The sequence below is a fragment of the Musa acuminata genome, unplaced genomic scaffold, assembly GCF_036884655.1.
Source record: "Musa acuminata AAA Group cultivar baxijiao unplaced genomic scaffold, Cavendish_Baxijiao_AAA HiC_scaffold_1139, whole genome shotgun sequence".
In the NCBI taxonomy this organism is placed as follows: Eukaryota; Viridiplantae; Streptophyta; class Magnoliopsida; order Zingiberales; family Musaceae; genus Musa; species Musa acuminata.
The window spans coordinates 1871696-1896199 of NW_027021351.1; the positions used below are offsets into that span (position 1 = coordinate 1871696).

Here is a 24504-nt window from a genome sequence, read left to right on the forward strand (position 1 = left end):
TGGTCGACTATAAGTGGCCAAATGTTATCAATTTTGACCCAAATTATATATGGAGAATTTTGTAACAAACTCTATAATCCTAACGGTACTGATTTAAAGTTTACTCTCTTTAAAGTACTTTCTTATTATACTCATTTTGTAAGATCTAAAATTTTTTTATGATAAGATTATCATAAGATTGTCTATATGAAGAAGATATTGAGCCAAGATATATAATTAGTGGAAGATTGAGATAGTCCCGTAGTTTTTTTGGGTTTTATATATTAAAAATTTGGTCTGCGTTCATATTTGTTTTTGATAACATATTGATATTTTGATAGAAAAAAATTATTCCGGTTTTTCCCATCACCTTCCTTCGTTCTGGCATTTGCACATTCCAATCAGGCAAAAACCAGCGAGCAAAACAGCAAAACAGCAAAACCTCCGACCACGCCACCAACGTCACTCTTATGTTTCGCACTCCCCTTCCTGAGATCTCTAGGATCATCGTAGAGCTGCGAGCGTGCTCCTGGATTAAGACCAGCCAGGCTGTTATTACTGTTCTGCAGCTTGAACACCTCAAGCCCATTCAAGATGGCATCATAATACTCTGGGTTGGAGAGTGTATCTGGATGAAGCGCAACCCACAGATCCATCTGCCCTCTTCCCATTGTCCTCACCACATAGTCCTTGAACACAGGGATACCGATCCCGCCACTCCAACCAATGACATCAGCTTCTTCTGTTGCAGTCTGGTTATTAAGGTAGATGTCAAAGACTCTCTGGTTTTTCTTCACTATCGGATACTGGATTTCACAGAAATGTAGCCGGACAAGGTAATAGAAGCCAGCATCCACTGGGAGAATCCATGTTAAATTGTAGTTCAAGTTCACCTGTGCATTTGGACCCATTGATCTTGCTGTGGAGTAGACATCCGGTGGTGCAATGTAATTTGGAACACTGGTCGGGTATGTGATGGTAACATTCGGATCATTGGAGTAGGACACACCAAATGCAGCCCCATAAATGTAAGGCGAGTCGTCGTCCCAAGAGCGGAACAAGCCGGAGTCTTCGATGGGGGGAATTGCTTGCCCACCCACATTGAGCCGGTAAACTGTCTCCAGAGCTTGGTCGGGATCGATAGTGTAAGTATGATTATCATCATCGCCATAGACAAGCAACGGTGTTGCTGAGCTAAACAAGTCAGGGATTGATAGAATCTCGATACCGTTAATGAAGGCATAGGAGTTGGGATGGGTGGTTGATGGGGTGAAAGTGAGGTTTAGGCCGCCGGTGGAGACGTTTACGGAGTATTCACGGATTAGATAGGCGAAATTTAGGGCATCGGCAGTTAGGTAGGCGCTGAAGTTGTGAAGAAGGATGTAAGGGCCAGATGTAACGGAGAAGAAGGCATCGGAAGCGGCATGGTTGGAGTAATCGGAAGGGTAGAAATGGAGGCGTATAAATTTCCGGCCGGCGCTGAGAGGGAAGCGGTAGGTGAAGGGAGAAGTGAAGACCCGAGCGGTCGAGTACGGGACCGTGGAGACCGATGGATCTTTCCGTAGAGCATCGAAGCCGTCGCCGTTCAAGGAGGGGGCGTACCTGGTTCCGGTGTCGCCGGTCCAGGATCGTCCGTCGAAGCTAGATGCCTGGCCGGAGGCGCCGCAGTTGAGGAGGATGTCGTCTCTTGGCATGTAATAGGGGGAGTTGTCGACAGCAACGACGACCAAAGTAGTCGTCAGCAGCAAGAAGGCTAAGGAGGCACAGAGAAGGGAACGGAGCTGCATCAGAGACCATGACTGATCCAGGAAAACGAACCCTAAATCCATCAAAAATCGGATCTTTAACGAAGAAATCGATTGGCCTCACTCTACTCTCCGGAATTCAGCAGGGAAAATTAGCATTCAACATCTAAATCTTCAACTCCCGCGCTCACGTTCAGCTAAAAGCAGAGGAAAACCAGCTAATATTGCATCAAAATCAACCTTGGAAACAAGGGAGAAATCAGGCGTTAGAGAGAGAGTTACCACGAAGAACTGCGAGAGAGTTGAATTGGGAGTCGCGGAGGGGAGGCGTTCATAATATGACTCGGCGCCACAATCGTCGCAAGCAATAGATTGCAAGAGTCGAGATGTTTTGAGCGAATAGGATGAAGTCTGCGTCAACACTGACTCACACGGAGTCAACATAAAGACTGGCATCCACTCGAATTTGTTATTCATATGTAATTAATCGACCAAAGTGTTGACTCAGTGGAGGACGTTTGGACTAATGAAGTATAATGAGGTTAAATTATATATATAATTATAGAAATTTTTTTATTAGATATATTTTCTCTCTTAGCATCTTCATTTCCAAAACTTTTTGCTTGCCGCCTTTGCCCTTTCATTTGTGGACGCTAGTTTTTTTCAATCAAATCAATATTTTTGGATTGTAAATTCATTAAGGGTTTATTATTAGTTTACTAAGATATGATTTACTATAGATTTAATATGATTAAGGATGATAGAAGATTATGATTGAGGATCAATGGAAAAGTAAATCTAGTTAAGTTTATTATATTTCAAATATGTCATGATCCTCAATTAACTAATATTTGAGGATCAATTAATATGATTCATGTGTATGATTAGAGGATAATCAATCCCTCCTCAAATATGTATAAATATACAATACTTCATATGAATGAAATCATCTTTTTCATAACTTGAGCAAGGCTTCCTCTTCCTTACTCTTGATAATAGTTATTCCTTTTCTCCGTTGATGTTACTAGCAATAGTGATTCCTCTTCCTCATAATTCTAGTCACAACAACGTAAATTGCACGTCGCATGTGTCTCCTTACTCCTATACCGACATCTCTTCCTCCCACTTAGATGCTTCCTCTTCCTTGCTACTTGATAATACCGAATCCTTTTCTCTGATGATGTGCCCAGCAATAGTGATTCCTCTTCCTCGCAACTTTATTCTACTTGTCATTCTCCACTTATCTTTTTCTCACCACAACACAAGTCTGCGTCAACACCGACTCACACACGGAGTCAACATAAAGACTAGCATCACTCGAGTTTGTTATTCATATGCAATTAGTCTATCAAAGACTTGACTCAGTCAAGTAAATATGTGGAGGATGTTTGGACTAATGAATTATAATGGTAGGATCTTTTTCTCATGTCACCTCAACACTTATAGAGGTTAAATTGTATATATAATTATAGAAATTTTCTTGTTGGATATATTTTTATATAGGATAAAGTTTTAGAAAAAAATATAAAATTCTCTCTTAGCATCCCCATTTCCAAAAAAAATTATTTGCCACCTTTGCCCTTTTATTCGTGGATGTTATTTTTTCTCGTTCAAGTCAATATCTTTTGGATTGTCGATTCACTAAGGGTTCATTATTAGTTTACTATGATATGATTCACTATAGATTTAATAGAAGTAAATCTGGTTGAGTTTATTGTATTCCGAATATGTCATGATCCTCAATTAACCATGATTTGAGGATCAATTAATATGATTCATGTACATGATCGGAGGACAATCAATCCCTCTACAAGTGTGTATAAGTATACAATACTTCATATGAATGCAATCTATCTTTTTCATAACTTCTCTTCTCGGAGCAAGGCTTCCTCTTCCTTGTTGCTCGATAATAGTTATTCCTTTTCTCCATTGATGTTTCCAGCAATAGTGATTCCTCTTCCTTGCAACTCTATTCTACTTGTCATTCTCCACTCATCTCTTTTTCACAACAACCTAAACCGTACTTTGCATGTCTCCTTACTCCTACAATGGCATCTCCTCCTTCTCCCACTACAAGTGACTCTCCCACTTAGATGCTTCCTCTTCCTTGCTACCTGATAATAGCGAATCCTTTTATCTGTTGATGTGCCTAGCAATAGTGATTCCTCTTCCTCGCAACTTTGTTCTACTTGCCATTCTCCATTCATCTTTTTCTCACCACAACACAAGCTGCATGCTACATGTATCTCCTTACTCCCACACTGGTGTTTCCTCCTCCCACTACAGGTGACTCTCCCACTATAGATGGCCCTCCATCGGTGACTCTCCATCGACCACCTTCTCGCACCACAAGCGGTGCTCCCTCCTCTCCAACTTTTGGCCAACAGTGTGTTCCTCACTATTGGCCATTAGCGACATAATATATCACAACATCGGGGCATATCACAGGCCCCCATAGATCTACTCGTGTCTGTTCATAGTAAATATCTGACCTTTTCTTGGAGTATAATCTGTCTTCCATCCAATGTCGACGTTTTTTTTTTCAATGCTGCATCGACATTAAACAATGTTGATCTAATTTGATAGTATCTCTTCTCCCTCAACAATATTGCATCCAACCACATCATTTGAGAAATTTAAAACTTCATAACTATAATACTCATGTTCATATATTAATAACATAAAAAATTATTTTTAAATAATATTTTGAGCTTTCACATATTGCTTTAGAAGTTTTAGATTATATATATGACATATTTTTTATAATGATGATGCATATTTATTATGCAAATATCCTAGTACTTTGATAATAACAACATTTATTTTGTCAATTGCATGATAGATATTGAGGTGGTTCTTGCATTAGTTGAGAATATATATTATTGAATATAAAATTTAACAATTATTAGTGATTAAAATCTAAAAATTCTTTCATTTATGAAGGAGATATGTTTATAAGCAATTCATGGTTGTTGCATGATTTATCTATCGAAAAATTTTATTATCGATATATGAGATAAAATGTTACAAAGTTATTTTGGGTTGTTACTAGAGCTCCAATTTTATATAAGTTTAATGAATCCATTGCAAAAATTAAGAAAATAATCTAATGAAAGAACAAATAAATATAATATTGTCACACCCCACAAATTAACACATTCAAGATGTGTGAACCTATCTTAAATCAAGAAAATTTATAATTCATCAATAATCTAATCTATGATCCAAAGTAACATTTGGGGATACTTAAATTTTTTTTAATATTATTCACATATATAAAACCTATGTAGTTTATAATCATATACTATATCACTTGAAATACTTTAAAAATATTTTGGAGCATATCAATGATATATGAAATATTTCAAATTATATCAATATTGTATGAAATATTTTGGAGCATATTAATGATATATAAAATATTTTAGAATATATTAATGATATATAAATTATTTCAAAGTATATCAATAGCGTATAAAATATTTTGGAGTATATCAAACGAACAAATAAGAAACATAAGCTCAAATATCATATTTGATGTTACATTCATTTCATTATTATCCAAAGCTTACATAAAAACTCATAAGCAATACTTTAGATATCATATAAAAATATAGAGGGTGAAATGATATCTAATTGATTATCAAATATAAGTCTTTCACGTTTGGGAACTTCATCTACCCACATCTGGATGAAGTCAAAGGGGGCTAGTAGAGCATCGCGAGCTCTAAATATAACTCTCTTTTTTTACTTTTAGTAAAGGTTTATATTATTCCACAAATACTAGAGTATAAAAGGATATTATGAACAATAAATTTAGCATGTATCGGTGTTGAATCTTAGATTTTGATTATGAAACTAATTGATAAGTGTTTATAATTTAATCTGCGTTTTGAGTGACGCAGGAAGCTTCAATCAAGATAAGACAATTAAAGCAGGAAGAATCATGTTGGGCTGGTGGAACATGTCAGAAGATTGGATGTCGAGCCGGAGGATTGGTCGACGTATCGATAGAAGGCTTCGGGCCATGGATTTAAGCATCGGGCCAAGAAGAGCGAATATTACGCCAAGGATATCGGAGTTGCAGAGTGAACTGGCTGATTGGGCAATAGGCCGCAAGAGAGGACGATACGCCAAAGAATCGGACGAAGCGTCAATGGACCAATGACATGCCGGACAACATGATTCATGCTTAGTATTAATTGTCTAGATCGAAGTGTGTTTTTATATGTGCAGGATTAACTACAATAGCAAGGCATAAAGCAAAATGAAATCCCGGAGTCAAGGACGTGATTTCATTAGGAGTTCAAGAGTTCGTCGGAAGTCCGGACGTTCATCGGAAGGTTTGCCGAGAAGTCTAGGAACTTGCTAAAGAAGTTCGTCGGAACTCGCCAAGAAGATCGTCGTGAAGTCCAGGAGCTTGCTAGGAGTCCGCCGGAACATTGCTGAGAGATCGTCGGAAGATCGTCGGAAGAAACCAAGACTTACAGACTTGTTTAGCTTAAGTATATCTTAGAATTCGTATTTAGCACATAATTGGGATTGGATTTGAGTCAACCAATTAGGGGTGAGTTGGGCCCATGTAAGGATTGTGTTGGGCCCAATGAGAGGCCCAAACAATGACCCAAGAAGTGGCACGGTCTCCGAGACTGTGTCAAGCGGTGGTACCGTCTGTCTAGGCGGTGGTACCGTCCCTGGCAGGGTGTCAGGCGGTGGGACCGCCTAGTGTAGTGTTAGTGTCAGATTGACACTGGCGGTGGTACCGCCCAGCACAGGCGGTGGTACCGCTCATACCTAGAAGACCCGGGATGAAATATTTTTAGGCTCCAAGTTTGAATCAATTTGAGGCTTATAAATACCTCTCCCATCCTTGGTTAAGTAACACAAGGACAGAGAATTTTAAAGTGAGAAAACGCTGTAGAAATCACTTGAGAAATCCCTCCTCTAGCTTAAACTTAGAATTATATTTAGAGAGGAGTGTGAGTGCTTATAAGGGTTATCTCCTAAATCCAGTAAAAGGAGAAGAGGGGTGTAAAAGGTGGTTGGTCTTCGCCTATTGAAGAAAGACTGATAGTGGATACCGGTGGCCTCGACGGAAGAGGAATCGATAAAGTGGATGTAGGTCACGATGATCGAACCACTCTAAAATCTGGTTTGCATTTACTTTGAGTAATTTACTTTCATAGCAAACTGCCTCACCTTCTTGCTTTACATCCACTACGCTTTTCAGTATGCTTTCAAAGTTAAGATCTTTACGAAACAATTTTAACGAAATTGATTTTAATCTAAACAAAAAGTTTTAAAGACATTTTAAACTACTCTTAAAGTTTTGAAGACATATTTTAAACAAAAAGTTTTGAAGACATATTTTACATCCACTACTCTTAATGTCGATTGCTTTCCTAACAATCAGAAGCACATAACAAATAATAAAAATATACCTATGTTTATATGAAATAGTACGATGCAAACATAAACTTTTACACAATACATTCAAATATAATAAGAATCAATGATAAAGGCTACAATAGTTTAAAACAATCACATAAGGCTTAATTGAGGGAAGAATTCTAGATAAATTTGATTTCAAAGAGATGAAATAATAATAGGTAAAATTGGCAAAAATTCTGTTTTGGCAGAATCTATAAGGCACATTATATAAATTCTTTGAAAAATAAAGTATACTCCAATTTGCTCAAGAAAGGGGTTATTTGAAACTATATTAGTCTACTTTCAAATGAATCAAGTTTTGTAAAATATAGAGTTTTTAACAAGGAGTTACAAGTAATTTAATATAGAAAGATCAAAAATTATCTTTCCCATTTTATAAAATCTATAGGGTCAATTAAAATAAATGTTTTGGTAGGCATTTATACTTCAAATATTTTAAATACGATATGAAAGAAAGATCTATAAGTCTAGTTTTCAATAAATCAAGTTTTGTAGAATTATAGTTCCCAACAGAAAGTTATAAATAATTTAGTAACAAAAGATAAAAAATTACGATATTTGTTTTGTAGAATCTATAGGGCCAATTAAAATAGATGTTTGGATAGGTATTTGAACTTAAAATCTTTTAATCAAACTATAAAAAAAGATCTATGAATCTACTTTCAGAAAAAATAAGTTTCGTCTAAATCTGAATTCGGTTTAGAGAGTTATAGTTAAAACAAAGCAGAAAGATTATAATCATGAAAATTTTCAGATTCGTAGTTTTATATTTAAATAAGAGGGATATCATGTGCTAGGCTAAAACCCTTCAAATTATTCATAATTAAGATGGAAATAGAGGTTAAAATCACTATAGGAAAGGGTTAGCATAAAATATGTAATATGGTATATGTAATGCGAAAAAACTTTAATGCTAGGATTGAAATCAAATAAAAATATATTGGATTTACGATGCATGCCTTTCGATGTCATTTGAAAAGAACTTTATTAAATCTACAAGGGTACCATCTTCGATCTAAAGATCACAGTGATATCAATCTGCAAGGAGAACTATACTCTCCTTCTCCTCTCTTCATATTTTTTCATAAGACCACTTAGATTGATATATTAAGGACAATAGAGAATGAGAGAGAAACTGTAATCTCTCAATGACTATCACGTATCCACGTCTATCATATAGTGATGTGTTATACTTTGTTTAGTCCCTAAAAGGTGTTATCTATATATAAGCGAGAACAGAGTGTCTAGAATAAATAATTACGAGAGTTCTCCTATCAAGAGCATCTCCTAAGAAACCTTATTATAATATGAACTTCTTTTGGATTGGTTAAAATTATGATCAGAATCTAATCAATTTTATAATATATCATATTCAATTAGAAAGGATAATCTAATAAAAGATTAATATTGAAATAAGGAATACTTTGAAGGTATGGTTTTAACAGGTTTTATAAGATAATAATGTGTGTAGGATATAGAATATCTAAATTTAATTTCTTTAATTTTGTAAAGGATCGAGAAAGGTAAAGTTTTTACAAAGGAAGAAGAAACATTAATCATATGCATGTTAAAGATATTATCGTGACTTAGATGATAAATTTGATGAATTGTTTGATTGTGTAATAAGCTTAATATATGTGTAAAAATTTTATACAAGAAAAGATAATATATATATATATTTTTTTTTTTGACGTTATAGTTTATTAACCCAAACCATTTGAAAAGACAAACAACAACACCTATTTTTTGTACTGCAATACACTATGGATGAGTTATTGAGCTTATTGTATTGGAACAACATGTGTGATGGAGAAATAGTAAATGTGTATTGCAGTACTCTATTTTAGAAGGCATGTGCACTATTAGCATTGTCAAATAATTCTTGTGTTTCATCGATATTCATTTTTTTTTTTTGGATATGAGATATATATCTTTTGTTGTTTGTAGGAATACTATAAAATTTTGAGGTTATTAATATGTGTCATATTGTTTCAGGGATACAGCTCATTATTTAGACTTAGCAACAAGACACATGATGCCGGTCCAATTAAATACATCTTTGTGCCACTACATGAGATACTGTAACAACAACATTAACACCTTTTGATTGTCAATCTAAAGATCATGATTTGAGAGCATTACAATTCAATGTCAAATAACTAAGGGTTATTAACAAAATATTATAATATGATAATAATAAGGAGGTAGAGTTTTATATCCTTATTATGCATATATATATATATATATATATATATATATATATATATATATATATATATATATATATATATATATTATAAAGTCATACTTGCTAAAAAAGTCATGAGCTGTTTATTGTTAAATATTTTATGTTAATAATTTTAAAATATTATATACATAACAAGATACATACTCACATAAATAAAACTATAAATGTTTATACTTACTGAATGATTATTTATTATAAATAATATTTTATAAGTAAGGATACTAATACCACACCTAAGTGATTAAGTAGAAAAATGAGTATGTGTAAGCTCATGCAGTGCATAGATATAGACGATAACTTATGAGTATTTTATATGTATAAATTTTTGATATGTTATATTTATATTTTCTTTTAATTAGAGGTTATAATTATGCATAAATGTTTAAAATATTATGTATAGGGAAAATTCTATTATTTTATTTAATAAGTTAGCATATTTAAAATTTAAAATTATCTAAATTTCACTTCACTCCTATCAATAATAGTAATGAAAATTGAAATATAATATCCTACTTTAGTCACGCATATAGGATATGTGTGTAATTAGGAATAGGATAAACAATATTTATAATATTATAGATAAAGATATTCAAAGCAATGAATAATATGCGGCTATAGTTGTTGCATCCTGCGATTGCATAAATTATCAAATCTAAGGGATGGACATAAAAATATCAACTTTATTCAAAGCAAATTTTATCGTAAGTTACCATATTTGAGAGCATTACAATTCAATGGCAAATAACCAAAAGTTATTAACAAATTATTATACTATGATAATAATAGGAAGTAAATTTTATATCCTTATTGTGTATATACTATATTGTAAGGTCATACTTGTTGGGTTGATGGCCCAATTTAGCCCATGTGGGCTTTATCAGCCCACAGCCCACACTCCCTCTTAACCTAACCCTAATGAACATTAGGGGGGTGTGGTGGCTACGTTTTAGAGGCAGATTAAGGCTATAAAAAGACAGCAACGAGGCAGATCTTTAGAGCGACGAGATTCCAAAGAGAAGAAGGAGAACAAGGCAGAAAAGGAAGAGAAAGAAAGGGAAGAAGACAAGGACAACACAGAGAGACTGTTCTCAATCATCTAGCAGTGTTCTCATCTCAGGTTAGATCAAATCTACAGTAGGCTCTTGCTGTGATTACTTGGGAGGTTTAAGATATTGTGGGCAGTGACGTGATCCTTGTATCCCAGTTATTCTCTTGTGGTTGTTGCTAGGGTTTTGGGCAAGAGATTGAGATTTGTACATTTATTATTCTCATAGTGGATTATCTCTAGTTTGCCCCGTGGTTTTTACCCTTCACATTGAAGGGGTTTTCCACGTATATCTTGGTGTTCTGTTTGATTGTGTTTCCATTTTATTCCGCTGCGTATTTTGGTCTTCTAGTATTTGTTTCTATACAAAGGTTATTCCTGTTTATATCCTCATCAACTGGTATTAGAGCGGGGTTTTGGTGATTTAAATTTTGTATTTGAACATGGAGGCCAGTAATATTTCTCGCATGATTAGTTTGAATGGAAATAATTGGATGATATGAAAACCAAGAATGGAAGATCTCTTGTATTGCAAAGATTTGTATGGACCTTTGCAAGGGGATAGTGCAAAACCTACAACTATGACAGATGATGAGTGGAAGAGGTTAGATCGAAAAACAATTGGGTTTATTAGACAATGGCTTGATGATAGTGTCTTTCACCATGTTTCTACTGAAATTTCTGCATATTCTCTTTAGAAAAAATTGGAAAGTCTCTATGAAAGAAAAACAGCTGGCAACAAAGCTTTTTTGATCAGAAAACTTGTGAACCTAAAATATAGAGAGGGTGCTTCTATTGCTGAGCATTTGAATGAAATGCAGAGTATTACTAACCAGTTATCCTCTATGAAAATGTCTCTTGATGATGAGTTGCAGGCATTGTTACTTCTCAGTTCATTACCAGAAAGTTGGGAGACACTGGTGGTTTCCCTTAGTAATTCTACGCCAGATGGTATTGTCACTATGAGTCAAGTAACAAGCAGTTTGTTGAATGAGGAGTTGAGAAGAAAGAGTTCAGCAACATCTCAGAATGATTCACAGGCACTTATCTCAGAGAATAGAGGAAGGTCAAAGTCTAGAAGCAGTTCATGTATGGGTAGGAGCAAGTCAAGATCAAGAAAAGATATTGTCTGCTATAACTGTGGTGAGAAAGGACATTACAAGAACCAATGTAAGCAACCTAAGAAGAACAAGAAAAAGGGAAAAGAAGTGGAGTTTACAGAGTCAAAGGATAATACTACAGCTACAGTGCAGGGTGGTGATTATTTGATTTTGTCTCCTTCTGATGATATTTTTTCTTGTGTGTGTCAGGATCTTGAGTGGGTGATTGACACAGGTGCTTCTTATCATGCTACACCTCGGAGAGAGTTTTTTGCTACATACAGGTCTGGAAACTTTGGTGTTGTCAAGATGGGCAACTATGGCACAGCAGATATCATTGGCATGGGTGATATCCATTTAAAGACTAACCTTGGCTGCAAGTTGGTACTTAAGGATGTGAGGCATGTGGTTGACTTGAGGCTGAATTTAATTTCAGTTGGAAGACTAGATGATGAAGAGTATGAAAACAGATTTCACAGAGGGCAATGGAAGCTCAGTAAGGGTTCTCTTGTTATAGCTAGTGGAAAGAAATGTCATACTTTGTACAGGTTGCAGGCTAAAGCTTATGGTGAGCAGTTAAATGCTACAGAGAAAGACTTCAGTATGGAGTTGTGGCATAGGCGATTGAGACACATGAGCGAGAAGGGGCTGCAAGCTCTTTCCAAGAGAGAGGTATTACCAGATCTCAGAGGTATACATCTGAACCCTTGTATTGATTGTTTGGCTGGTAAACAACATAGAGTTTCATTTGCTAGTGCTGCTTTGTCTAGAAAAATGCATGCCTTAGACCGTGTTTATACAGATGTATGTGGTCCTTTGAGGACAAAAACTCCTGGTGGATCTGTTGATGTTCTTGGTATAAGTGGTGCACTTTATTTTGTCACTTTTATAGATGATTTTTCCAAGAAAGTTTGGGCTTATGCTTTGAAGACCAAAGATCAGGTTATTAATGTCTTCAAAGAGTTTCATGCTAGGGTTGAAAGGGAGACAGAAAGGAAATTGAAATGCATAAGATCAGATAATGGTGGTGAGTATACAGGATTGTTTAATGACTATTGCAGGTCACATGGGATCCAACATGAGATGACAGTTCCTGGTACACCTCAGCATAATGCAATTACAGAGAGGATGAACCGCACCATCATGGAAAAGATCAGATGTATGCTTTCACAGGCCAAGCTACCCAAAAGGTTTTGGGATGAGGCTTTGAGGACTGCAGTTGATGTGATCAACTTATCACCATGTACAACCCTAGATGGTGATGTTGCAGAGCATGTATGGTCAGGGAAAGATGTTTCCTACAGGCATTTGAGAGTATTTGGTTGTCATGCATTTGCACATGTGCCAGATAATGAGAGGTCCAAGTTGGATGGTAAGTCTAAAGAATGTATTTTTCTTGGTTACTCACATGACCAGTTTGGTTACAGGCTTTGGGATCCAGAAAAGCAGAAGGTGTTCAGGAGCAGAGATGTGGTCTTCTTTGAGGATCAAACCTTTGAGGATTTGAAGAAGAAGGCACCAGTCAAGACTTCTGCAGAAGGATTAGCAGATTGTGACCCAGTTATTCCTCCAGTATATTAGGGTGATGGGGGAGATGTGCAAGAAGATAGTGTAGAGCCTAATATTGATCTACCTGCAGGACATGTTGAGAAAGAAGAAGTAGGAGAGCAAGTTCCCGCAGAACCTCAGTTGAGAAGATCTTCTAGACAACGTCAACCTTCCAGAAGATACTCTACAGATGAGTATGTGATGCTTACTGATGCAGGTGAACCAGAGAGTTACCAGGAAGCAGTTGAGAGTGAGCAGAAAGAGAAGTGGTTAGTTACTATGCAGGAAGAGATGGATGCTTTTCAGAAGGACCACACTTATGATTTGGTGCTGCTACCAAATGGAATGAAAGCCTTGAAAAACAAGTGGGTTTTTAGGTTGAAGACTCAAGAATATTGTTCTCAACCAAAGTACAAAGCTAGATTGGTTGTGAAAGGCTTTGGTCAAAAGAAAGGTATTGACTTTGAAGAGATATTTTCTCCTGTTGTTAAAATGTCTTCTATTCGTGTTGCTCTTGGTATTGCTGCTAGCCAGGACTTGGAGGTTGAGCAGTTAGATGTGAAGACAGCTTTCCTTCATGGTGATTTGGAGGAGGAAATTTATATGGAGCAACCAGAAGGCTTCAAAGTCAAAGGTAAAGATAATTTTGTCTGCAAGTTGAAGAAGAGCTTGTATGGGCTAAAGCAAGCTCCAAGACAGTGGTACAGAAAGTTTGATTCATTTATGAAAGAAAATGGATACAAAAGAACGGCTTCAGATCATTGTGTGTACATCAAATGGTTTGGTAAGGATTTTATTATTCTCTTACTTTATGTTGATGACATGCTTATTCTTGGGAAAGATATGTCTAAAATTGACAGGTTGAAGAAGGAACTGAGTGAGTCTTTTGCAATGAAGGACATGGGGCCAGCAAAGCAAATACTAGGCATGCAGATTTCTCGTGACAGGAAAAACAAGAAGATTTGGTTGTCACAGGAGAAATACATCGAGAAGGTATTGGAAAGATTCAGTATGAGCAATGCTAAGCCAGTTAGTTCTCCTCTTGCAGGTCACTTCAAGTTGTGCTCAAAACAGAGTCCGTCAAGTGATGAGGAGAAGGAGAAAATGCAAAAGGTTCCTTATGCTTCAGTAGTTGGAAGTTTAATGTATGCAATGGTATGTACGAGGCCAGACATCGCATATGCAGTGGGTGTTACTAGCAGATTTCTTGCAAATCCAGGCAAAGAGCACTGGGCAACAGTGAAGTGGATTTTTAGATATCTCAAAGGGAGCCCTAAGGTTTGTTTAAGCTTTGGAGGTGGACCACCTGTGTTAACAGGTTACACAGATGCAGATATGGCAAGAGATATAGATACGAGGAAGTCTACTTCAGGTTATGTACTTACTTTTGCAGGGGGAGCTGTGTCATGGCAATCCAAGTTACAAAGGTGTATTGCTCTCTCTACCACAGAAGCAGAATATATTGCTGCTACAGAGGTATGCAAAGAAATGTTATGGATGAAAGAATTCTTACAAGAATTGGGGCTGAAACTGGAAAATTATGTGGTGCATTGTGACAGCCAAAGTGCCATCCATTTGTGTAAGAACCCAATGTTTCATTCCAAGTCAAAGCATATAGATGTCAGATACCACTGGATTCGAAATGTATTTGAAGAGAAGCAGTTGCAGCTTCAGAAAATTCATACAGATGACAATGGAGCAGACATGTTGACGAGGACCTTACCAAAAGAAAGACAGGAGATATGCCGACAGTTGGTCGGCATGGCTTCACATTGAGGAGTCATGGGACAGCCTCCCTTATGGGCTGAAAGGGGAGGTTGTTGGGCTGATGGCCCAATTCAGCCCATGTGTGCTTTATCAGCCCACAGCTCACACCCCCTCTTAACCTAACCCTAATTAAGATTACGGGGGTGTGGTGGCTGCGTTTTAGAGGCAGATTAAGGCTATAAAAAGGCAGCAACGAGGCAGATCTTTAGAGCGACGAGATTCCAAAGAGAAGAAGGAGAACAAGGCAGAAAATGAAGAGAAAGAAAGGGAAGAAGACAAGGACAACGCAGAGAGACTGTTCTCAATCATCTAGCAGTGTTCTCATCTCAGGTTAGATCAAATCTACAGTAGGCTCTTGCTGTGATTACTTGGGAGGTTTAAGATATTGTGGGCAGTGACGTGATCCTTGTATCCCAGTTATTCTCTTGTGGTTGCTGCTAGGGTTTTGGGCAAGAGATTGAGATTTGTACATTTATTATTCTCATAGTGGATTATCTCTAGTTTGCCCCGTGGTTTTTACCCTTCACATTGAAGGGGTTTTCCACGTATATCTTGGTGTTCTGTTTGATTGTGTTTCCATTTTATTCCGCTGCGTATTTTGGTCTTCTAGTATTTGTTCCTATACAAAGGTTATTCCTGTTTATATCCCCATTAATACTTGCTAAAAAAATCATGAGATGTTTATTGTTAAATATCTTATATTAATGATTTTAAAATATTAAATACATTATACATGCTCACATAAATAAAACTATATATGTTTGTACTTATTGAGTAATTATTTATTATAAATCATATTTTATAAGGATACTAGTATCACCTAAGTGATTAGGTAGGAAAGTGAGCACATGCAAACTGATGTCAGCATAAATATAGATGATAACTTATGGATATTTTGTATGTATAAATTTTGGATATATTATATTTATATTTTCTTTTTGTTAGAAGTTATAATTATGCACAAGTGTTAAAAATATTATGTACAGGGAAAACTTTATTATTTTATTTATCAAATTAGCATGTTTTAATTTTAAGATTACCTATTTTTCACTTCACTCATATCAATAATACTAATAAAAATTGAAATATAATGGTAGGGTGAATAATATTTATAATATTATAAATAAAGATATTCAAAGCAATGAATAATATGCAACTTTAGTTGTTGCATCCTGTGATTGCATAAATTATTCAAAGCAATAAATATCTTTATTATAAATAAAGATATTCAAAGCAATGAACAATATTTACAAGTACTAGCATTTAGACCCACTACCATTGTTTTTTGGGGTAATTTTAAAAATTATATTACTCGGTCAACCTTTAAATTACTCCCAGATGCACAAAAATATAACTTTTGTGGTTTTTTTTAAATTTATTTGATATTTTTTATGATATTTTCATTTTGTGATTGCTCTTAAGTTTTTCTAATTTTTAATTCTTCAAATTTTAAAACTTTCATGCAATATTTATTAACCTTTTAGCTTCTAAATAATTTTTACAATTATTATAAAATTTGTGTCCGAAAACATCATGGTCTAAATCCACTTACACTATTTTTGTGTGACTCAGTTGAAACAAATTATGACTTTTAGGAAACCTTTAAATTGCTCCCAGATAAAAAATATAACTCTTTATTTTAAAATTTTAAATGATAATTATTTTTGGTTCTTTCAGCATGTGAATACTTTGGATTATTTCAATTTCTTCGATTTCTTCAAATTTTGTCAAAATTTGATGAAATTGTGCAATATTTGGAGTGCAAAATTTGTCAAAATTTAAAATATATTCTAAAAGTTTGATTAAAAAATATTATGACGTAGACCCACTTATACTCTTTTGGAGGGCAATTCAAGAACTACATAACTAGGTCAAAACAAACATTTGGTTTTGTCCAAGTTTGAAGCGTCAACGTATTTCTTTCTAATATCGGAGCTTCTAAATAGACTTAAAATCTATTCTGATTTTTTGGTTAAAAAATAACAGCATTTAGATCCTCTTCTATGATTTTTGGATAATCCAAAAATAGTGTAACCGGATTTAAACCTAATCAAAACAAGTTGGGACCTTTGTGAAACATTTAAATTGCTCCCAAATGGATAAAAAAATATATAATTTTTCTATTTTTAAAAATTAATTTGATCTTTTATGGTATTTTTAAAATATGAATACTTTAAATAAATATTATGGACTTTTTTTAAAAATATCCCTATAAAATACGATAATACTAGTGCAATATGTTTAACAAAAAATCTCGTTCAATACTCTAGAACTAAACATATATTATTATAGGTCAAGTTAACAATCATGACATAACTTTAGAATTTATTAATATAAAGCATCAATTAACATATATTTTTATAAAATCATGAGGAGCAATTTAATTTTATTAGGAGAGAAATAGGCATGTTAAATCTTTCAAATGCATGAATGATTCTTATATAATTTTTGAATCATTATCTTGATTTCTCGATTTTCAAGATCATATCCTATAACTCTTCCGTTTGCCAAAGAGAATATTTTCTTTTAAACGAATCATGATCCTTCTCTTGATTTCTCGATGTTCTTGACTTGAGTTTTCTCTTAAATCAAGATAGCTTACTATGATTTCTTTCTCTTACTATTTATAAAAGAAGAGATTTGATTAATGGAGTTTTGGTATTTATAACTTGATATTTTATTTTTCATGAGATGATAATTTCCTATGAATCCTTCCCTTTTCTATTTACGAAAGTAGAACCTTGATTCATGGACTTTCGGTACTTATGACTTGATGTGATGAATGAATTCTTCCCTTTTTTTTTTTTTCTTCTTATTTTATGACAAAGAGGAGAATGCAAAAGTTGCTACCTTGCACATCTAAAAACTTGCTATTTTGCTCAACTTCACTAGCTAGTTTGCAGTTCTAAATGTTGAATCTTAGATTTTGTTAATGAAATCAATTGATAAGTTTGTAATCTAATTTGCATTTTGAGTGACGTAGGACCAGCTTCGATTAAGGAGAGGAAAATTGATTGAAGCAAGAGGAATTCGACATTGGGCTGGAGTTGAACATGTTAGGAGATTGGACGTCAGACCGGAGGATCGGTCGACATGCTGGTAGAAGGACTTCGTGCCGTGAGTTTGGGCATTGGGCTAAAGGATTGGACATTATACTAAGGTAATCGGAAGTTACAGGAGTCAACATGCCAATTAGGCAATATGCTGAAGGAGAGGACAATGCACGAAAGGATCGGACGAAGCATTGAATGATCGAATAAAGCGCCGGAAAAACCAATAACATGTTGGACAACTTATAATTCATGCTTTATAATAATTTGTCAAGATCGAGTTAGTTTAGGTCTAATTAAGACAATATTTGAGTAAAACAATGCCAACTCAATTAAGGGCCAATTGGGCCTGAATCAGGGTTGAATTGGACTTGTTGTATGGCCCATTCAATGTTCTATAGTATGGTCTAGTAGTGGTACCGCCCAAACTAGATAGTGATACCTCCCAAACTAGTCCAGATTATGTCAGGCGGTGGTACCGCCTAGTACTGGCGATGGTACCGGTAGTACCTCAAAAACCCAGGATGAGATCATTTTGACTCCAAATTTGAATCCATTTGGGGCCTATATAAACCATACTCATCCCTGCTTAGTGAACACATCAACTGAGAACAAAAATTGGGAAAACTCTATTGTAGTCCTCCTCCTCTAGCTCTAAGTATTGATTTCAGTTTAAGAGATGTGTGAGTGGGTTGTAAATATTATCTCCTAAACCTGTGAAAATGACAAAAGAGTTGTAAGAGAGTAGTTGGTCTTTGTCCATTGAAGGAATACCGTTAGTGGATACCAGTGGCCTCAATAGAGGAGGAATTGAGAGTGGACGTAGGTCACGATAATCGAACCACTATAAATCTCGGTTTACAATTTTGTTTTGCTTTTCATTGTCATTCTTATATTGCAAACTAATTTACTTACTACTTTTACTACGCTTACGAACATGCTTTCAAATTAGACGCTTTTCGATATCGATTTTCATCGAACGTAATTTTTCCAAACCGACGTGTTTTTTGGTAAGAACTAATTCACCCCCCTCTCTTGGTATCAATTTTGGTCCTAACACTAAAGTGATATAAAATTTGCGGATATAGTTCAAATATTTGTTGAACATTTCTCCTTTTTGTTGATGACAAAAGGGGAGAAATGATGAATGTTTGGAATCATACTAAAATGATGTTGAATTTGGTATCATACATCATTTTAGTATCATGAATGGTTAAAAAATTTACTTTAGTATCATGAATGTTATGCCCAAAATGATGTTAATTTTGGTATCATGTATGAAGTGATGAATGCTTTAGTATCATGAAGGTTATGCCCAAAGTGATATTGATTTATTATAAAATTATGCATGTTATACTTTGATGACTTGAAACTATCATGATGCACAATATATGATATTTTAATTTTGATCACTATGATCGAAATTGTTTCTCTTGAATTCAAATATTATGATTCCTTTTGAATTAAGTTTGCCTTATCTCAATGTGGTATATAAATAGGGGGAGTTAAAGTTAACTCCGTCATTAATTGGTTGTTATAAATAAAGGAGAGATTGTTGAATTTCATATTTTGATAATCAAATCAATTGATGAATTAATGATCTATTTCATGTGTAGAGATAAGTGACGTAGGACTAACTACGATCATGAAAAAGATAAAATAATTAAAAAAGAATCGAATGTTAGGCCGGAGTTAATGATTGAGCATTGGGCCGGATGAATCAGGGGATACACCGAAGGATCAAACGGTATAATGAAAGCTCGCCCGAAGTTCGCCGGAAGCTCGCTGAAAGATCGTCGGAAGTTCATCGAGAGTTTGGTTGAACAATTGACGTGCCAGACAACTTAAATTTCTTATATCATATTTGTTTTAGCCTTAACTATCGTAGTTAGAAATTTAATTTGAGTTAGTTTTAGGATTTCTCAATTTGATCCGAAACAAGACTCATTTGGATCGATCGGATGGCTTATTCAGCCAGAGCGACGTTAGGCGGTGGCTCCGAGCAAATTTGACACAATATAATTCTATTGTCAGCAGAGACATATCCAACACTCCAAGCAAAAGAAGCAGCAGTTCTTGCAGCTCCATAGGGTTTACATTACAAATCTCTATTGCTAATTGCAATAACATTATGGGAAGCATAAAATACATTGTTCAAGTATAAAATACATTATCGATATGTAAGAAATTTATATATTGATAATTATTGCAGTATTAACATCATGAATATTATATATTAAAGTATCTTCTGAGATATATGAAGATCCACTTGAACGCTCTATTTGAGTTTCTAATACCTGAGATTCTTGACTAGCGGGACTCTGCCTTATTACGCTCGTTGTAGTGCTCGATTCGATCAATCGATCATCGGAGTCTTTATTTTCTGTTCCGACAAACAACACAGTCTCATCGGAGATCCCTCCATCGATGCTGTCACTTTCCTCTGCTCTTTCCTGTAGTTGGAGGGCAAGCTCAAGGTTCCGAACCACATCAACCATGGATGGTCGTTCCTTCCCAGTATCAGCCAAACATTTCACTGCAGTCTCTACAAACCACTTGAAACTCAGTGGAGCAATCTTATCCTTCAAGTAGGGATCAATGATCATGTCGAGCATGCCATTCTTTTGGCAGTGCAGTACCCACTCCGACAAGCTCACCTTTTCATCTGAAAGCATGGGGTTAAGAGCTGGCCGAGCACACAGGACCTCAAACAGCACGACCCCAAAAGAGTAGACATCAGATTTCTCTGTGAGCTGCATCTTTCTAAAGTACTCTGGATCGAAGTAACCAAAGCTTCCCTTCACCACCGTGCTGACATGGGACTCGTCGGCGTTCGGACCAATCTTCGAGAGCCCGAAATCTGAAACTTTTGCAACCCCTTTGTCATCTAACAGTATGTTTGTTGCCTTCACATCTCGATGTATGATGGTATGCTTGGCACCGGTGTGAAGGTAATGCAGACCGCGTGCAGCCCCGATGCAGATCTCAAGCCGCTGTTTCCATGGAAGAGGCGGCTTCTGTGTCTTGCAAAGATTCTCGCGGAGGGTCCCCTGTGCCATGTAATCGTAGACTAGGATCATCTCACAGTTCTCCTCACAGTAACCGATCAAAGAGACAAGGTGGTTGTGTCGGAGCATGGAAAGCATCTCAATCTCAGTCTGGAATTGATGGACACCTTGGTCGGACATCGGGTTAGCACGCTTGATGGCCACCTTTGTGATCCCACCATCTATCTCCCCACGGTAGACCTTTCCGAACCCACCAACTCCAAGAAGAAGGGACTCATCGAAGTCATTTGTGGCAGCTTTTATCTCTGCAATGGAGAAGTAGCGGCAGAGATTGAAATCAGCCGACGCAACTGAACGTGTGTTGCCATAGAGGGAGAGAGGCGACAAACCATAAGGCCCATTGCTTGTAACTGCACCCTTCCCTTCCTTCACCATCTTCTTCTTCTGGCATTTGCACATTCCAATTAGGCAAAAACCAGCGAGCAAAACAGCAAAACCTCCGACCACGCCACCAACAATAACAGGAACTTCACTCTTATGTTTCGCACTCCCCTTCCTGTGATCTCCAGGATCAACGTAGAGCTGCGAGCGTGCTCCTGGATTAAGACCAGCCAGGCTGTTATTACTGTTCTGCAGCTTGAACACCTCAAGCCCATTCAAGATGGCATCATAATACTCTGGTTCGGAGAGTGTATATGGATGAAGCGCAACCCACAGATCCATCTGCTCTCTTCCCATTGTCGTCACCACATAGTCCCTGTACACAGGGATACCGATCCCGCCACTCCAACCAATGACATCAGCTTTTTCTTTTGCAGTCTGGTTATTAAGGTAGATGTCAAAGACTCTCTGGTTTTTCTTCACTATCGGATACTGGATTTCACAGAAATGTAGCCGGACAAGGTAATAGAAGCCAGCATCCACAGGGAGAATCCAGGTTAAATTGTAGTTCAAGTTCACCTGTGCATTTGGACCCATTGATCTTGCTGTGGAGTAGACATCCGGTGGTGCAATGTAATTTGGAACACTGGTCGGGTATGTGATGGTAACATTCGGATCATTGGAGTCGGTCACACCAAATGCAGCCCCATAAATGTAAGGCGAGTCGTCGTCCCAAGAGCGGAACAAGCCGGAATCTTCGATGGGGGGAATTGCTTGCCCACCCACATTGAGCCGGTAAACCGTCTCCAGAGCTTGGTCGGGATCGATAGTGTAAGCATGATTATCATCATCGCCATAGACAAGCAACGGTGTTGCTGAGCTAAACAAGTCAGGGATTGATAGAATCTCGATACCGTTAATGAAGGCATAGGAGTTGGGATGGGTGGTTGATGGGGTGAAAGTGAGGTTTAGGCCGCCGGTGGAGACGTTTACGGAGTATTCACGGATTAGATAGGCGAAATTTAGGGCATCGGCAGTTAGGTAGGCGCTGAAGTTGTGAAGAAGGATGTAAGGGCCAGATGTAACGGAGAAGAAGGCATCGGAAGCGGCATGGTTGGAGTAATCGGAAGGGTAGAAATGGAGGCGGATAAATATCGGGCCGGCGCTGAGAGGGAAGCGGTAGGTGAAGGGAGAAGTGAAGACCCGAGCGGTGGAGTACGGGACCGTGGAGACCGATGGATCTAGCGGTAGAGCATTGAAGCCGCCGCTGCCGTTCAAGGAGGGGGCGTACCTGGTTCCGGTGTCGCCGGTCCAGGATCGTCTGTCGAAGCTAGATGCCTGGCCGGAGGCGCCGCAGTTGAGGAGGATGTCGTCTCTTGGCACGTAATAGGTGGAGTTGTCGACAGCAACGACGACCAAAGTAGTCGCCAGTAGCAAGAAGGCGAAGGAGGCACAGAGAAGGGAACGGAGCTGCATCAGAGACCATGACTGATCCAGGAAAAGGAACCCTAAATCCATCAAAAATCGGATCTTTAACGAAGAAATCGATTGGCCTCACTCTACTCTCCGGAATTCAGCAGGGAAAATTAGCATTCAACATCTAAATCTTCAAGTCCCGCGCTCACGTTCAGCTAAAAGCAGAGGAAAACCAGCTAATATTGCATCAAAATCAACCTTGGAAACAAGGGAGAAATCAGGCGGTAGAGAGAGAGTTACCACGAAGAACTGCGAGAGAGTTGAATTGGGAGTCGCGGAGGGGAGGCGTTCATAATATGAGTCGGCGCCACAATCGTCGCAAGCAATAGATTGCAAGAGTCGAGATGTTTAAGTGAATAGGATGAAGTCTTCGTCAACAACGACTTACACACGGAGTCAACATAAAGACTGGCATCCACTCGAGTTTGTTATTCATATGCAATTAGTCTATCAAAGACTTGACTAATGAATTATATGGTGGGATCTTTTTCTCATGTCACCTCAACAATTATAGAGGTTAAATTGTCTATATAATTATAGAAATTTTCTTATTAGATATATTTTTATATAGGATAAAGTTTTAGAAAAAATATAAAATTCAAACAACATCATTTGCTTCCCACCTTTGCGCTTTTATCCATGGATGCTCTTTTTTTTTTTCTCAAATCAATATCTTTTGGATTGTCAATTCACTAAGGATTCATTATTAATTTACTATGATATGATTCACTATAGATTTAATAGGGATGAGGATGGTAGAAGATTATGATTGAGGATCAATGATAGAAGATTATAGTTGAGTTTATTGTATTCCTAATATGTCATGATCCTTAATTAATCATGATTTGAGGATCAATTAATATGATTCATGATTCGAGGACAATCAATCTCTCCTTTATAAATATACAATACTTCGTATAAATGAAATTTACCGTTTTCATAACTTCTCTTGCTTGGAACGTTTCCAGCAATTTTGATTCCTCTTTCTCGCAACTCTATTTTACATAGTCATTCTCCACTCATCTCTTTTTCACTACAACGTAAACCGCACGTTGCAAGTGAATTTTTTTCTCTGTTGATGTGTCCAGCAATAGTGATTCCTCTTCCTTGTAACTTTGTTCTACTCGCCATTCTCCACTTATCTCTTTCACACCACAACGCAAGCTACACGCTACATGTATCTCCTTACTCTCACACCGGTGTTTCCTCCTTCTCCCACTACAGGTGACTTTCCCGGTATAGATGACCCTCCATCGGTGACTCTCCATCGTCCACCTTCTCACACCACAGGCGACGCTCCCTCCTCTCCAACTTTTGGCCAATAGTGTGTTCCTCACTATAGGCCATTAGCGACATTGTATATCACAACATCGGGGCAAATCACAGGCCCCTAGATCTGCTCGTGTCCACTGCTCTTGCTCCAGCGACACCTCTTGGGTGTTGAGCCACTGTTCACATCATCAAACATCTTACCTTTTCTTGTAGTACAACCTGTCTTCCATCCAATGTTGACTTTTTTTTTCAACGCTGCATCGGCATTAAACAATGTTGATCTAATTTGATCTCATCTCTTCTCCCTCAACAACATGATATTGCATCCAACCACATCATTTGAGAAATTTAAAACTTCATAACTATAATACTCATGTTCATATCTTAATAACATAAAAAAAAAATTTAAATAATATTTTGAGCTTTCACAGAAG

The 24504-nt window shown here is 36.8% G+C and overlaps 2 protein-coding genes across 4 annotated transcripts; both read right to left on the reverse strand.

The window, feature by feature from the left end:
- Window positions 1–285: 285 nt before the first annotated feature.
- LOC135671527 (receptor-like protein kinase FERONIA) lies at window positions 286–2116 on the reverse strand. 2 transcript variants are annotated; one of them, XM_065179729.1, is made up of 3 exons: window positions 2007–2116; window positions 1849–1921; window positions 286–1732 (listed from the first exon to the last, which is right to left on the reverse strand). In XM_065179729.1, exon 3 carries the CDS (start codon window positions 1671–1673, stop codon window positions 381–383), a length of 1293 nt encoding a protein of 430 aa, XP_065035801.1. In that variant the 5' UTR covers window positions 1674–1732; window positions 1849–1921; window positions 2007–2116; the 3' UTR covers window positions 286–380. The 2 variants fall into 2 exon arrangements, with proteins under 2 accessions (XP_065035801.1, XP_065035800.1); XM_065179728.1 differs by having other exon boundaries at window positions 286–1921.
- Window positions 2117–19985: 17869 nt separating this feature from the next.
- On the reverse strand, window positions 19986–23143 carry LOC135586209 (receptor-like protein kinase FERONIA). Of its 2 annotated transcripts, XM_065179450.1 has the most exons (3): window positions 23039–23143; window positions 21331–22953; window positions 19986–21246 (listed from the first exon to the last, which is right to left on the reverse strand). In XM_065179450.1, the coding sequence occupies exons 2-3, from the start codon at window positions 22838–22840 to the stop codon at window positions 20123–20125; spliced, it is 2634 nt and encodes an 877-aa protein (XP_065035522.1). In that variant the 5' UTR covers window positions 22841–22953; window positions 23039–23143; the 3' UTR covers window positions 19986–20122. The 2 variants fall into 2 exon arrangements, with proteins under 2 accessions (XP_065035522.1, XP_065035521.1); XM_065179449.1 differs by having other exon boundaries at window positions 19986–22953.
- Between the last annotated feature and the right edge of the window lie 1361 nt (window positions 23144–24504).